At 41.7% G+C, this 14,912-nt stretch overlaps 3 protein-coding genes across 8 annotated transcripts in view; 2 read left to right on the top strand and 1 right to left on the bottom strand.

Moving 5' to 3' along the window:
- The window catches only part of zgc:114119 (uncharacterized protein LOC619273 homolog), an 18,107-nt gene extending 17,241 nt beyond the window's left edge, over nucleotides 1-866 (bottom strand). Inside the window, exons 1-2 of one of the 2 annotated variants that reach the window (XM_035529311.1) lie at nucleotides 752-866; nucleotides 209-466 (exon numbers count right to left, since the gene is read on the bottom strand). In XM_035529311.1, coding sequence (XP_035385204.1) covers nucleotides 209-448 — 240 coding nt within the window. In that variant the 5' untranslated portion in view covers nucleotides 449-466; nucleotides 752-866. The remainder of the gene's footprint in view (nucleotides 1-208; nucleotides 467-751) is intronic. The other variant, XM_035529312.1, reaches the window with a different exon arrangement.
- A 469-nt stretch (nucleotides 867-1,335) lies between these two features.
- On the top strand, nucleotides 1,336-5,610 carry ncdn (neurochondrin). 2 transcript variants are annotated; one of them, XM_027022216.2, is made up of 7 exons: nucleotides 1,336-1,376; nucleotides 1,912-2,132; nucleotides 2,238-3,335; nucleotides 3,745-3,986; nucleotides 4,225-4,440; nucleotides 4,564-4,706; nucleotides 5,034-5,610. In XM_027022216.2, the coding sequence occupies exons 2-7, from the start codon at nucleotides 1,914-1,916 to the stop codon at nucleotides 5,450-5,452; spliced, it is 2,337 nt and encodes a 778-aa protein (XP_026878017.2). In that variant the 5' UTR covers nucleotides 1,336-1,376; nucleotides 1,912-1,913; the 3' UTR covers nucleotides 5,453-5,610. The 2 variants fall into 2 exon arrangements, with proteins under 2 accessions (XP_026878017.2, XP_026878016.2); XM_027022215.2 differs by having other exon boundaries at nucleotides 4,995-5,610.
- An 87-nt stretch (nucleotides 5,611-5,697) lies between these two features.
- Nucleotides 5,698-13,998, top strand: tfap2e (transcription factor AP-2 epsilon). 4 transcript variants are annotated; one of them, XM_027022220.2, is made up of 8 exons: nucleotides 5,698-6,389; nucleotides 7,462-7,473; nucleotides 8,194-8,643; nucleotides 10,403-10,457; nucleotides 11,702-11,933; nucleotides 12,624-12,742; nucleotides 12,967-13,105; nucleotides 13,339-13,998. In XM_027022220.2, the coding sequence occupies exons 1-8, from the start codon at nucleotides 6,351-6,353 to the stop codon at nucleotides 13,598-13,600; spliced, it is 1,308 nt and encodes a 435-aa protein (XP_026878021.2). In that variant the 5' UTR covers nucleotides 5,698-6,350; the 3' UTR covers nucleotides 13,601-13,998. The 4 variants fall into 4 exon arrangements, with proteins under 4 accessions (XP_026878021.2, XP_026878020.2, XP_026878018.2 ...); XM_027022219.2 differs by lacking the exon at nucleotides 7,462-7,473; XM_027022217.2 differs by lacking the exon at nucleotides 7,462-7,473 and having other exon boundaries at nucleotides 5,698-6,395.
- The last annotated feature ends 914 nt before the right edge of the window (nucleotides 13,999-14,912 follow it).

Here is a 14,912-nt window from a genome sequence, read left to right as displayed (position 1 = left end):
TAAAAGGTTCAAAAGCTTTCAAGCACCACTGTATGCATGTCTGTATGTATGTATATATATATGTGTGTGTGTGTGTGTGTGTGTGTGTGTGTGTGTGTGTGTGTGTGTGTGTGTGACTAATTGTGCAACTGACTAATTGTGCAACAGTTAAATACGCATATCAAAAACGTGAACTAATTACAAATGCACCGACTCCGTTTTGGCCCACCTGAGTAGCCCTTGTGATTTGAAAGATTTCCATAGTACGAGTGACAATGTCCTGCACTGTCTCCTGGCCAATGCGACACAGCAAGACGGGAGAAATCTCGCGCAGGGCGCCTTGGTTTGCGGGGATGGAGGGTTGGCCGGGACCAGAGACTGAACCTGGAGGCAAGTGTGTCGGTTGCAGAGACGGCATATTGGCCATTGCTGGAACAGGACCCTTTTGAGGAGGCAGAGAAGTCGACATCGGCAAGGAAGAAGAAACCTAGAAAGAAGACCAAAAAAAAACTGTCGTCCTCAAGATACAAATTATTAAAGCACATCCAATAAACTTTTTTATGGAAACCAAGTTGCCCAGTTGGGTAGTTAAGTAAACTAGTTAGCTACCGTTAGCTAGTTAACGTAATTTAAAGCTAAGGTAGTACTTTGGCAGATACGGCAGTTGTTGAACTTGCCAAGCAAGCTAGCTAGTTAGCTAATAACTGACAGAATCGTGATAATTCATTAATTGAAAACATATCGTAAAGAATGCACAGCAAACTGCAATTACAAGATCACGTATCGTTCGCCCCTCCGCTGTGGCGTTTTTTGAAAAAACGAAGAAATATCTACGAACTACTTGTGGCCTTGTATGAATGAAAGAGCTCGTATCCCTTTCAAACGCAGAAGCATGGTTAGCCACTCTAATTCGTCATTTCCTGAATCATGTTTTACTCGTCCAAGCGCAATTTCGCCTCTAGGTGGTGACAAAATATTTCCTTAACCTACATTTACTATATTTATTTATGGAGTCAATTTCCATCCTGTAACGGTCAGTATAGGTCTGCTTGAAGGCACTGAACAATTCACGGCAAGGTCGATCTGAGATTTGTGTGAAGAGCACCCATATTATCCGAGAGATTGTACTTTTATCGAACTCCAAAGTTACGTTAGCATACTATCTTAATTTACATATATGAAAAATACAAGTAAAAGTACTCAATGATTCGTATTAATTTTGAGGCTACATTGTGTCGACAAATGCATATTTAATTCCAAACTTGAACTCCTCGATCTCTTTGGTAACATTTAAACAAGATATCTATATTTTGAAATGTCCACGTTTGACTTTTAATTTGCTTTACGATAAAACAGAAACCGGAAGTCAGTCATCAGTAATTCATCGCATGGATAACGTAAGTAACAAACTAACCAAATTAGCTAGGATATCTACCCATGCTATTTTGATTTTCGGTGCATTTGGATTATTTTCAGTCAAATAATTGGGTTGTACTTTGATATGTACTCTTTTAATAAGTGTATTTTCCTTTTACGGTTACAGCATATTTGTTTACGGAGTTACGAGCTGGTAAAGTAACTAGCGAGGTAGCTTTTCTAGCTAACTGGATATCCAGCCTCGAAAGATTTGCAATCCACAGTTGGTACAGCTTTGACCTACAAGAGAGAAAAAATACATTGGTCGCCATAGTTCCTAAAAAAGCTGTTAACGTTGGTTGAAACAGTATCCTCCGGTGTTCTGGTTCTAATCAACTGCAGTCTATCTGCCTGCTTGTCGACTGCTTGTGATGTCTGTCTAGTGAACTAGTCATTAAGAGTCTTCTTACTGCATTGTATCGGGAGAAATGTCTTGTGATAATGTCTGTCAATTTAAAATACCAAGATACGCAGGTACTATAAGTGAGCACAGCTCAAATCCTGCTATGTTTACAGATATGGTGAGAACCCTGAGGATGGCTGAAAGTGAGGCTTTTATGAGTCTTGAGGAGGTCTCCACCCATTCAAACTGTGAGGAGCACTCAGGAGCAGATGATTCCAGTCCTGTACCTGACACTAACAACCTGTCTGCTACTCAGCGTGAACTCCTGGAGCGCAGTCTTCATGCACTCACTCATGCCAAAAATGACAGCCACATTTTGGCAGCACTTCTCTTGGTAATGTCTTTGTTATGTTGATAATGTAAGATAGACCAGTCATTTGAGTAATCATTCCTTAATGAATGGGTTAATCCAACAACTCATTTAATATCTCCCACTTAGATAACACAATTGTGTCCAGCCAGTCAGCTGGACAAGGTAACCTTGCATCGCATCTTTGAAGCAGTGGGTTTCAACCTGCCTGCCCGCCTGCTGGTAACCGCTGTCCGGGGGAGTGAGGGCTCTGAGTTGCCCCCTGCAGATCTGCTGTCTCTGGGCACGGCCCTGCTAGCCGGTCTTAGCACGGACCCGGACATGGCCACCCATCCTCAGATGTTGACCACCATCCCTCTCCTCCTGGGCTTGCTGGAAGGAGATATGCCAGTCAGCAAGACACAAGTCCAGAGCAAGGCTGGGTTACGGAGTGGGAATGAGCCAGGCATGGTCCCTGCCTCTAACCTGGATGAGGCAGTCGCAGTTGACTGCTACCAGGTTCTCAACACTGTATGTGCCCTCCCACGAGGCCCAGATCAGCTGTTGGCGCGTGGTGCAGTCCCTGCTCTGTGCACAGCCGTGTTTAAAAAGCAGACTCTCAGCCGTGAGAAAGGTCTTCCGCTCCTGGCTCACCTCTTGTCTGGCCATGTTGGGCAGCGTGCTTGGAAAAAACACCAACCAGAACTCTCCTCTCTCCTTGTTGGCATCGCCGAGGACTTCAGCCAAGCTCCAGAGCAGGACAGACTGGAGATGTGCTCATGGATACCGCAGTTCCTCCCACCACTAGGAGGGGAGGCACATACCCAAGAGCTTAGGGATGTGGTTACTAGGCTGTGGGAAACAGTACATCCAATGATGCAATGTAAGCTTGGTGCACAGCACCTGGGCCAAGTCCTGGTGCTGTCTGCTTGTCTGCTGGACTTATCTGGATGGGAACCCGCAGGCTCGCCTAAGTTCTGCTGCCTACTGGTGAACCGAGCATGTGTGGAGGTGAGGATGACTCTGGAGGAGCCACCAGGGACACAGCTCTCCCTTCAGCAGCAACAGGTGCTCACTGCTTGTTTCCGGATCATGGAGGCAGCTATGGAGCAAGCCTGCAGCCAGGGGGCTAGCCGCAGTCCTGCCCAGCCAGGAACTGCCATTGCTGAGTTGAGTCTGCAGCAGAGCAGGCAGGTCTTGGGGGTTCTAGAGGAAGCTTTCTCTGCAGTCATTTACTACCTGCAGCAGGTGAGAACAATGTGCAAGGTGCTTGAATATATATTGCATGTTTATAGGCAGTAAATTCACAATTAAATTTTGTGTTTTATGTAATATAGTGAAGTATTTCAAGGAAAGCACACCTTGATATTTGACAACAGTCTGAATTTTACAACACAAAGGAGTATAATATGGTTTCTATGCATTATGCATTATACCCTTTATGAATTGATGTAGTTGTAGAATAGTAGCAGTGGCAATGTGATGACTGCTGAATTATTCAGTTTACTTATTACTCAACCAAAGCAGAGGAAGCATTTAATGTAATGTTTTTACAATTTACAAATGTCTATAGTTTACTTAAGAAAATGCCCATTTGCCATACGTGCAGTTTAAAGAAAAACATTATAGTTGAGTTCCTGAATTCCTTTTTCCTTAGGTAAACCCAAGCCAATATGATGATCCCTTCATTTTTGCCACATTCCGCGCTCTTTGCGTGTGGCTAGCTGAGGAAACCTCATGTCTAAAGCAGGAGGTCACTGCCCTCTTGCCCCTCCTCATTGGCTATGCCAAACATCACCTACAAGAGAGGAAAGATGAAGGGCTGGCTGACTGGATGTCAGAGGTGTCTGTCAATGACAGTTTACAAGCAGGAACATGGACAGGAGAGGATGTCCTGAGGTTTGTTCAACAAATTCAGAAGTATTGCTAAACTGGGAATGTAATATTTGTTTAAAAGAAAAGATTTGTCATGTACTGGTTTTGTGCTCAGATCAGTTTGCATTTTTAATACATTACTTGACATTTGTCAAACTTGTAGTCTGAAAAATATATTAAATTGTATTGAATTAGAGTGAAATTATAGTATTATGACACTGCTCCAATGTCTCTGTAAAGTAGAATGGCTTTCTCTTCTCAGATATCTTCTCCCAGCCCTCTGCCACCTGTCTGCTGAAGAGGAGCCAAGGAAGGTACTCCTCTCCCTGGACACGCCTGCCTTGCTGGTGGCCTTCCTCACTCGTGGCTGGACTGCCCTGAGGACTCGTAGTGGGAAAACAGTAACCAGAGATCCCAGCCTGGAAACAGCCTGCTCCACCCTGCTTAACTTCACAGTCACAGAGCCTGACCGAGTCAGGTACACACACACACACACACACACACACACACACACACACATACAGACCTTAAAGGTTTATATACCATTCCCATATAGACCAGTTTGTTTCATGTACCGATTGACGTTGTTCTCTGTTCTAAGGACTGACACTTGCTTCGCCTCCCTTGAGGCACTACTAAGTGAAGCACTTCCTGTGCTCTTCTATAAACCATGCCTCTTGGTCCTAGCAGCCAATTTTTGTACTTTGGGGCTCATGATTGGCAGACTGAAAACAACCATCACAGGTATTTGTTAAGAATATTGAAGTTTACCGTTCATGTTATTTCCATGATCACCATATGCAGTTAAGACTATATATAGTCTTATAACTGCATGAATTGTTAGGATTACATATAGTGAGCTTAATAATGTTTTGAAACAGGGTGAAGAATATTTGAGGTACTTTGCTTATGTGATTCCAAATTTCCAAATGTTCATGATATGGGCCACTCAGCTTTTCTCACCAGGCTGTTATGTAATGAGATGGTAAAACTGAAGTTAGTTATTTGCTTCTTACCAATTCTTCTCGTTAGGAGGAGAAGGGGATCATGCAGCATCCATGTGCACCACAGGTCCGGTAGAGAGCGGACAGCGGCAGTTCTTCTCCGCTGCCCTACGGTTCCTCCTCGGGCCACTGCAGGTGGGTGAGGGTAGCGGTCCAGCCCGAGTCAGCCCAGCGTGGGAGCAGTGGTGGGAAGAGGCAGGCGACCTCTGGAGGCTCGGCCTGCAGGCCCTGGGCGGCTGCGTGAGCACACAGCCCTGGATAGCCACCCTCTCCAGGGAGGAAGGCTGGCTGCAGGACACCCTGAGCCTGCTGGAGGCCAGCAGTAGCCTCCCAGACCCCCAATCCCAAGAGGCACTAGAGGAGGCACTGAGCGCCATTGCACAGAAGTGCCCGCTCTGCCGCCAAGATATAACTGCCTGCATGAAAAGAGCAGACAGGAGCTCACTCCACCACATGGCCCAGCTGAAGAGGCTGCTCAAGGACTAAGATCACATTGCCTTTTCATCTACTGTGTATACATCTTTTGATGAGATGCACTGTTGAGACAGTTATTTTCCCCTGAGTGGCATATTATTTTCTAAAATTGTATTTCTGTAGGTTTTTTTTTCTTATGTTAAAACTGAAATAAAATATTTTTTGGTGAATGTGAGTTGGTTTCATTTGACATCGGTAGGGGTCTTTGTTCAGAGGTGATTAACGTTTAAGGACGTTTATTTTCGTTTTACCGTATGAGCTTGGTTTACCGCCACCAGATGGCGTCCTTATTACAACCTGTTTTGGATTTCAGGCTGATGATAAACGACTTGGGGCAAAGGTTGAGGTTTTATCGATGGTGTATCTAGTTGGAGTGAAAAATCAGACATTTTCCATGCTTAAACAAACGAGATACACCATCGAGAAAACCTATCGATGGTGTGTCGAGTTGGAGGTTTTCTCGATGGTGTATCTCGTTTGCTTAAGCATGGAAAATGTCTGATTTTTTACTTGTGTATGTATCTTTAATATTCAGTGTAAATCTCAGGGGTGCAATCTTGTGATTTCAGAGGGAAAGATAGGTTACCTGTCCAGTGGTAGATTATATTTTGTAGGCTGTGATGTATGTAGTTGTGTCTACTGGTAGATGATATGAGACGCCACAATTATGGTGTATTCCGGTGTTACTTTGCATCTTATGTCTAGGGATCTGCATCCCCATCGACCCCCACTTTTTGTATTATCCCCCGCCCCTAACGCGCTTCTCAACTCCCGTCTATCTTTGTGTCAATAAAACTCCAGTGGCGCATCTCTGACCTCAGTCCCCCGTTCAATTTGTATAGTCTCCACGTCTCGTCTTGAGCAGTCAACGCTGTGAAGAAGGCAATAGCTTTCCCCTGTTCTCGTAATCATGTTGTGGAAATCACGGACGAAGGCAGATCCATACTGTGTTCAGGTAAGAAAAGTCTTCTGTTAACGGAGTATGATATTGGTTATGTTGGTATAGGAGCTTCTGGTATGTACCAGTGTGCCGGTTCCTCCAAAGTGCCACCTTCTATAGTCTAGTGGGCTATTTGTATATATTATATTTGTGTATATTTGACGTTTCAAAAGTGCAGTAATAAGAAAATTAAGGGATGAGGGTGTCCATTTTCAAATCATCCTTATTAGGTTAACGTATTTAGGATTATCTGAAATTTGCTCTACTGTTTTAGGATTTTTAAAGATTTTTTCAGAAACTGACGCTCCAGGATTTTTCTTTGTGGACCACCAGTACAGGGCTATGTGACCTGATATGACAGAAAAAACTGAACTGTCAGACACTCCTAAAACGAGAGAAGAAAATTATTAAAATGAACAAATTTTCATATTGCTTCTGAATGTTCCTGTATAATGCGGGTAAGAGACTAAATAAAAGCCCAGCATTTTTTTTTTATTAAAAAAAAACCAATATGGTTCTAAAATGTAGGCATACATTTCAGAGGTAAATTTAAGTGTTAGTTTTATCGAATTAATTCATGTCCCTTTAAGTCAGACCACCTCCCCCATATGGTACACGGCGGTCACAAAGCTATAAGAGCGCACTTGGAAACCAGTCGAAAATGCTTTGATATAGCGCAACACGCCGAATAGTGTAGAGAGTGCACGTGGTGTACTGTGCACACCATATCGTTATTGAAAACTGATGTCTGTCTTTATGAGTCGAGTACATTAAATGAGAGTTTGGGATATTTAATTTATTTTGTGGACGTGCAAGCAGACAGGAACCAAGTTTTACACCATTCAATTCCAGATGTTAGTCCACACCTACTCGACTATGGTGAGTGTAGCGCTTATTCAAAGCGCTAGTTGGGCCTGGTTAATTCTTGAACTTCATGTCATGTGATATTAGCACAAGCCAATTTTAAATTCAGAGCGCACAGAAACGGAACATTAAACCTTGCTGATTTGGGCTATCGTGTTGTGTTGGTACAAGCTGTCTCGTGCCTTAGTTTGTGCACTTGTACACTACTCTTTGTCAGATCCAAATGCCAGTTTGCCAGAGGGATTTAAAACAAGCTGTTTGTTAATTTTGTGTTATAGAAAGAGACTATTTGCGAATCAAACGTGAAACGTTTTTGTTGATATAAAATTTCACAATAGTGAAAAGGCGTATTGATATTCTTTAAATTTGTATTTTAACACTGAAAGCAGATTATCTGTGCTACTATCACAAAATTGATTTTAGTGACGCACCTGCAAAAATCGAATTTGGCCTTAATTAAGCATCATAGCCAGTGTGCTTTCGCTTGAACATGACAGGACTTTCCCAGTCATAAAGACACTTTTAAGAACATCTAAGTTTCCTAAAACAGCTCAAACAATAAGCCATATCCCGCTGTCCGTGTTACCGACTTACTGCTGATCTTTGTAAAACACTTGGTAGCGTGAGACACATGATGCATAAAATGGTAATATTGTAATATGCCTTAACTAATGTTAATATTTAAATTCTGCCATTATTTTTATCTTTAAACTCATCAACCGATATTAAGAAAAGTATGAATCACATACTTTTTTAGCTTGTTTATACTTTTCAATAATACCGCATACACTAATCATTTACCAATTTATATGCTATATTTTTCCACTTTTCTTTCTTTTTTTCAATTTTAATCATTATTTCTTCATATATATTTATAGCTGAACACTTATAGAATTGTGATGAATCTCAAAGTATCGTCTTAGCAAAGTTCCATTACTTCTATGTTCAGGACCGCGCGGATGGACTGTCAAGCTCCTCACCGAGTGGGCGACTCTCGCAGCTCTCTACACTGAACCAAGCAGCCTACTCGACGGCTCCTCCTCTGTGCCACACTCCTGCCTCTGACTTCCAGCCGCCCTATTTCCCACCTCCGTATCCCCAGTCTTCACTCTCCTATTCCCAGAATCAGGACTCTGGATACCCACACTTACCGGATCCGTACCAATCAATTAATTCCCTACATCAGCATCAACAGGCTGCTTGGCACACTCAGCAGAGAACCCGGTCGGAAGAAGGAGCATTGTTGTCTCAGTCTCATCGGGCTCTGACCCTGGATCCCCGACGGGAGTATCCTGGAGTACCCCGGCTTCTCCATGGAATTGGGGAGGGCGCAGCCGCTCTTGGAGATGGTCCGCTTGGAATGCACGCGGTGGGTCATCACGGTGTGGAAGACATCCAGGCGAGTCTTTAGTGCCTTTAGTCTTGTATGCGCTTCCCTCGTCTTCTCATCAGCCATTGACTACAACGTGTAAAATTAAATGAGAATTCGAAGCTTTATCAAATCCCAGAATAACATTAGTGCTCCAATATTTTTGGCAAATAAATTAGCGAACAAATAGTTGTATGAAATGTTACTATTAATCCCGATGTATGCCTATTTGGTCTTTTTTTTTTATCAAAGAATTAAAACAGGAATATTACAGATAACATGCAGCTAATTATTCTAAACTTGAATATTACAGCTACGTCACACTCTTGCTCAGTTAGACCACTTTTAGTGAATTGCAAATTCTGAAAATTATGCTGAGAATGTTTGTTTTCCGATCAGTCAAACTTGTTTCAGTATATCGATTTTACGGATTTAAAAAAAATGGCAAACTGTATATAATTTAATTGTACTTGGTAATTGAGTGTAATATCTGATGTAGCCTAATAATTGGTTGAATTCCCTAAAACTGGTTGGAGTGTGGTCACCACAAAAAAAAAAAAAAATTAATTAAAAAAAAGAACGGCGTTGAAAAAGACTGAAATTCACGTTATTTATTGAATTCATGTTATTTTGGAAGGCAATGCCACACCTCGTTTCTTTAGATTATTTAAATAATTCCATCTCTCATCGTTTTAGAATGTTGATTTTTTTTTTTTTTTATAGAGGACAAATGTAAAATGTCGTCTGCAGTATCTAGATCTAATTATTTTAAATGTAAATTATTGTAAGCCACATTTGAGGAGCATTAATTTAGTTCGGCAAATCAGCACTAAAGTGGACTAGTCTACAAATATTTTTTTAATTAATATAAATAATCTTTTAACACTCTTTTAAATTAGCCCATCCAAAAGTTTATTTTTATTCTGAAAAGTATGTATCCTTTAACTGAACCTGCTTTATTAAATGCGCCTAGAGCTATTTATTATGATGGAGAAAACGCTGCAAAAAGCACCTTAGTTCAAGAGACATTTAACGGCAAGCACACAGTAATTCTACTTTTAAACACAGTTTGTCTAATATATGTAAACACAATTAGGCCATTGTATCTAAGAATATAAAAAGAAACAAATGAGGATAGTATTTTAGTCTTTATAACCACTCCTCTGACTTAGTATGTGGGTGACATCATGGAAATGATAATACCTAAACGAAATCACTGTTTTATAACAGATATGGGAAAGTTTTATGTGTGGAAAGAAATTACAGAACATAATGAGAATCATACTGACTGCTACTGACAAATCTAAATTCCTCTAAATACTTAAATATTTTTTTCTGTGACAGATTCAAAGTAAAGCTTAAGTGTCAAAATCGTTTGCTATCTTTTTTAGGCACCAGTTTTGTCATCCAGTAAGTTCAACATTAGACTAATGTGTTATGTAAAAAACTAAAACAAATAAAATAGATAGAATATATAGGGTTAAAGATATTAATAGTAGATAAAATTAACCAAGTCTTTCTGATTGTGTCACATTTTTGTAATAATTAAAGACTCAAAAGCTTCATCAAACTAAAATACATTTGAACAAATTATAAATATTTAGTTTCTATGATCTTCACAAATGACCCATGTCTGATCTGTTCCAGATAGTCTCATCTAGTCTACCTGTTCTAGTCTACATGACCCATTCAAGCATCCTGCATTTATATGCCCAGTAGTTTCTGCGATGGAATAAAGTGATGAGCATGTTCAATGATGATAAAAGATATTTCTGTCCTTTTCAAACAGGGGATGGAGGAAGCATCATCTCTGGGGATCCTGGACCATTCTGTTATCAAGAAAGGTAAGACCCTAGTGCAGGAGAAAGGGGAATGTGTGTATAGTGAGAGCAAGTGTAGTATGTATACATACAGAAGGACACACACACATGGTAGGGTGAGAGTGTTCAGGCAATTTTTCACCAACAGACACACACACACACACACACACACACACACACACACACACACACACACACACACACTTTGTGTCCATGTGCATGTGCATGTGGATTTGTGTGTGTGTGTGTGTGTGTGTGTGTGTGTGTGAAAAGCGCCCCCCTTTGTTTGCCCTGTCCCTTGTGTTTCCCCTCCATCTCTCTCCCTCGCATACACACACACACACACACACACACACACACACACACACACACACAATAATTCCGCACTGCCATTTTTTATATGAAGTAAAAAAAATCTTCTAACACTCAGACTGAACCCTTAAGGCAATAACTGTTAATGAACTGTTCATGGTCATATGAGAGAATAAGAGGGATTAGAACAGGCGCGTGGGAAAGGGGGTGGGGGTAAAGATGAGTTATGAGGAATTCACACTGTGATCTTTCCATCCAAATGGCAAGAAATTTTTATAGGTCATGGAGAACTAGACCCTCAGAAACTTCAGCTGAAAGCTTTTTGTCAGAAGTTTCAAGCTCTTCAGTTATAGGGTCACTAAGCATCGATAACTAAAGTGTATTTTATAGCAGTGCAGTCATAGCTCATGCACTGGCCGAGAGAAGCATAGATCAATTACTTGGTTTTAAAAGATTTTGGAGACCACATGAAGACGTGGATTTTCGCGCGGAGTTTAGTGGTATATATCCGGCGCTGAATCCACGCTAAGAATATGCAATTAAACCCGCCAGTTTACATCCGCGAATCAATGCTTTCACAGGGCAGCATCACGAAGAAGTGCGCACCGCCCGCATAAAAATTTATATTAATATTAATATAAAAAGCATAGAAAATAGGCATCTAAAAATCAGGAACATCTAGTATTGGAATAAAATGGGAGAGGAATAAGGTACAGGGTACTAACTTCAAAACATAAATGAACACTGTCAACTCATAGGAGAAAAGGTAACTAAAAGGATGTACTTATTGACATTAGTGTCACATTATGCCAGACTGCTTCCTTCAGCAGTACAGGTCATGCTTTGTTTTCTTTTGTGTTTTTCACAACATACAGTGTAAAAACGCACAAATCAGAACCCTTCTGTCCCCCGTAAGGCTGATGCATCTGTCTCCTCTCCTGCTCTCCTTTACCCAGTTCCTGTCCCATCGAAGTTGAATGGCTCTTCTCTGTCTGTCCTCTCCTTCGGGAAGGATGGCTTGGGCCTGGGAGGTGTGTCCAACCCCGGGGAGGTGTTCTGCTCTGTGCCCGGACGCCTGTCACTGCTCAGTTCCACCTCCAAGTACAAGGTGACGGTGGGAGAGGTCCAGAGGAGGCTGTCTCCACCCGAGTGCCTCAATGCCTCGCTGCTAGGTGGAGTCCTGAGGAGGTGAGTGAAGTGTAGAGAGGAAACTGGTCAAAGTTGTAACAGAAACAAACAATAGTTTTTTGTTAGAAACAAAAATTGGAGCTAACATTATATTGTAGTAATTTTATGAAACAAGTTTGACAGGTCTTAAACCAAAGGAGAAATGAAATAGAATTAGAATCCTGTATATATTTTCAGGGTTTTATAAGTCAGTACAAGTTAAACAAACAACAAAGAAATTTAAGTGAAATCCACTGAAATCCAATGCAGATCCAATGGACATAGCGTTTTACTCATATAATGGGATACATATATATGTAGTGTGTTAAATTATAATATTTTCATGATTTTCTAATCAGTGTAGAAACAGAATAGCTTTGCATAGCTTTTGCAGAGACACAGCCTGCATTCTTATTAAAAGTACTTATGTATTTATTTCATCTTAAGAATAAAATCAAATAACTAACTAATATTCACTTTTCTCACTTTATGGGTGACAGCCTAGCCAGGTCATATCTCACACTGCATGCATGTGCAGGTTAGTATCAGAATTATATCAAAGAGATCTCAGGTTTTCTTAACTGTATGGCAAGGATGAGTAATCTTCACAGAAAGGAGAGTGGGGAGCGTAAAATACATGAATGTGAGGAGCTCAGAGATAATGAGAGAGAGTTTGCGCTTCTGATCATCTGTCACACTCTCTTCTCTCAGAGCCAAGTCAAAGAACGGAGGACGCTGTCTGCGTGAGCGCCTGGAAAAGATTGGCCTCAATCTCCCCGCCGGGCGCCGCAAGGCAGCTAATGTCACACTCCTCACAGCTCTGGTGGAAGGTACGTACACATGTACATGCAGAGAAAGACATGACAGACAGCATGCAATGAAATACATTACAAAAACAGAATTGAACTAAACAGTAATGTTCATAGTAAAACTCAACAGCTCAACTGTTATAACACACCTATATGAAAAATATGAACAGTTTGAAAACTTTCTCACTACCCTGGAATTTCACTGCCTGATTTTTTTAACATTGTATTCTTCTTCTACTTTGAAGGAGAGGCAGTCCACCTGGCACGGGACTTTGGTTATGTGTGTGAGACGGAGTTCCCAGCCAGAGCCACTGCAGAATACTTATGCAGGCAGAGTGATCCAGACCAGCTATCCACAAGGCGTAGCATGCTACTAGCCACCAAGTGAGTCCCAACCTGCCTCATCCAAATTCAGCCTGCAGAAATCTCCAAAGAATCATGTTTCCATGGAATAACAAGCCCAACTGCTACTGATGAAAATCAGCTAAGCAACAATAATAAAGAGGAAAAATATTTCCTTGATCCTGTATTTTGTATATTTGCTTTTTTTTTTCTGTACTGTTGTCAACACTTTGCACATAAATCACACTAAATCTCATTCCTCACTCCCAATGCAGGGAGATCTGCAAGGAGTTTGTTGATCTGATGTCCCAGGACAGGTCTCCGCTGGGTGCCAGCCGGCCCACCCCATGCCTGGAGCCTGGGGTGCAAGGGAGCCTAACCCACTTCAGCCTCCTCACCCATGGCTTTGGCACACCGGCCATCTGCGCTGCGCTCTCTGCCTTTCAGAGCTACCTGCTGGAGGCCCTCAAACTGCTGGACAAAGGGGAAGGAGGCGGCAAGGGCCACCAGGAGAAGGAGCTGAAACAGCGCAAGTGAAGTACTGCCGTATGCACACGGAGACTGGAAAACACAGACAGAGAGCGAACTCTTCCCCAGCCTTTAGGAGAGTGTGACTGTATTTATGTGTGTGTGTGTGTCTGTCTGTTTGAGTCTGACTTAGAAGCAGCACCCCTGCTGCTGATGGGTTCAATCTTCAGTCGTCCTCTGTGATGTCTGAGCACGTGCCTGTAGGAGGCGTTGTCCTCTGGACAGAGACAATGGCAGCTCATTGTATTCTCTGCACAGGGTCGTCCCATTCCCCTCCTCCTGGACTCGATCAAGGGATGGCCAGAAGGAGTGCCCCCACTCAGATCCTGATTTGTTTGCTCTGGGAGAACTGAGTCATGAGAACTGTAATCAAGCAAATAGAGTGACTGTCCACTACTGGGAAGGGAGATGTGTAGCTGAATAACAATACAAACATGGTTCTTTTGTACTCCCTGATGTATGTTTATTATCAATGTTATTACTGTTCTTATTATTGTTGTATTTCAAGGTAAATGTAATATATTATTAAAAACAAAATATTGAATGCTGTCTGGCAAATACCTATCATATCTTATGTTTTTTTTTAAATTACACTCCCACTTTTGCAAGATATTTTATTAACTTTATCCTGGGGAATACTTCACTCACATCAGACCCAAAGTTATTTGATTCTCATTAATAGCCATTTGTCAGTGATAAACAGAAAAAAAAAATAGAATAGAGATGGTATATTTCCTCATTTATTACATAGCAGCAATGACAGGACGGATTATTTATGTTACATTTCTATTCATATAGAGCTTGATTTTATTTTTTAAATTCATACATATATTGTGGAAACTTATTTCTGTTTAAATTGGCCACAGATCTCATTCATTGTGTGGCTTGGAGAATTCTCCATTGTAATGTTCTAACCCAAGCCAAGCCTCTGTAGTAAAAATGTCAAAAATGCACATCACATTCAAGGATACAGAGTTTCAACAGATAACCCTGGAGGCTCCAGCATGTACCGCAGTGTTTCCTCTTTATTTCTCTCTCCTCTCACTCCATCTGCCACTCTACATTTCTCCACCTGCTCTGGGGCCTACACCTTCATACCTGCCCCCCTACTGACTCGCACAACCTGAGTGTCAATTCCCCAATCGCACTATCTACCTTATGACCCCCCACCACCCACACCCTGCCCCTTTTCTCTGACAGAGCTGTGCTGCGCCTCTACGCCTGCGGGCAAACATATGCTACCCTCTCCTCCAGATTCCGGTGTGTTCAGGGGGAGAGGAGGGATTGTTTAATGTTTATTAAATTCACCTGTCTGCAGAGG

This window comes from Electrophorus electricus, chromosome 8 (assembly GCF_013358815.1).
Source record: "Electrophorus electricus isolate fEleEle1 chromosome 8, fEleEle1.pri, whole genome shotgun sequence".
In the NCBI taxonomy this organism is placed as follows: domain Eukaryota; kingdom Metazoa; phylum Chordata; class Actinopteri; order Gymnotiformes; family Gymnotidae; genus Electrophorus; species Electrophorus electricus.
This window is presented reverse-complemented; position numbering and strand designations above follow the sequence as displayed.

What these genes read in the sequence shown, in the direction of transcription:
- ncdn (XM_027022215.2), top strand. Translation starts at nt 1,914, where the DNA reads ATGGTGAGAACCCTGAGGATGGCTGAAAGTGAGGCTTTTATGAGTCTT. An exon ending in ACAGAGCCTGACCGAGTCAG is followed by an intron (nt 4,441 to 4,563) that starts GTACACACACAC and finishes CTCTGTTCTAAG; the next exon opens with GACTGACACTTGCTTCGCCT. An exon ending in ACTGAAAACAACCATCACAG is followed by an intron (nt 4,707 to 4,994) that starts GTATTTGTTAAG and finishes TCTTCTCGTTAG; the next exon opens with GAGGAGAAGGGGATCATGCA.
- tfap2e (XM_027022220.2), top strand. Translation starts at nt 6,351, where the DNA reads ATGTTGTGGAAATCACGGACGAAGGCAGATCCATACTGT. An exon ending in ACGGTGTGGAAGACATCCAG is followed by an intron (nt 8,644 to 10,402) that starts GCGAGTCTTTAG and finishes CTTTTCAAACAG; the next exon opens with GGGATGGAGGAAGCATCATC. An exon ending in CCTCACAGCTCTGGTGGAAG is followed by an intron (nt 12,743 to 12,966) that starts GTACGTACACAT and finishes TCTACTTTGAAG; the next exon opens with GAGAGGCAGTCCACCTGGCA.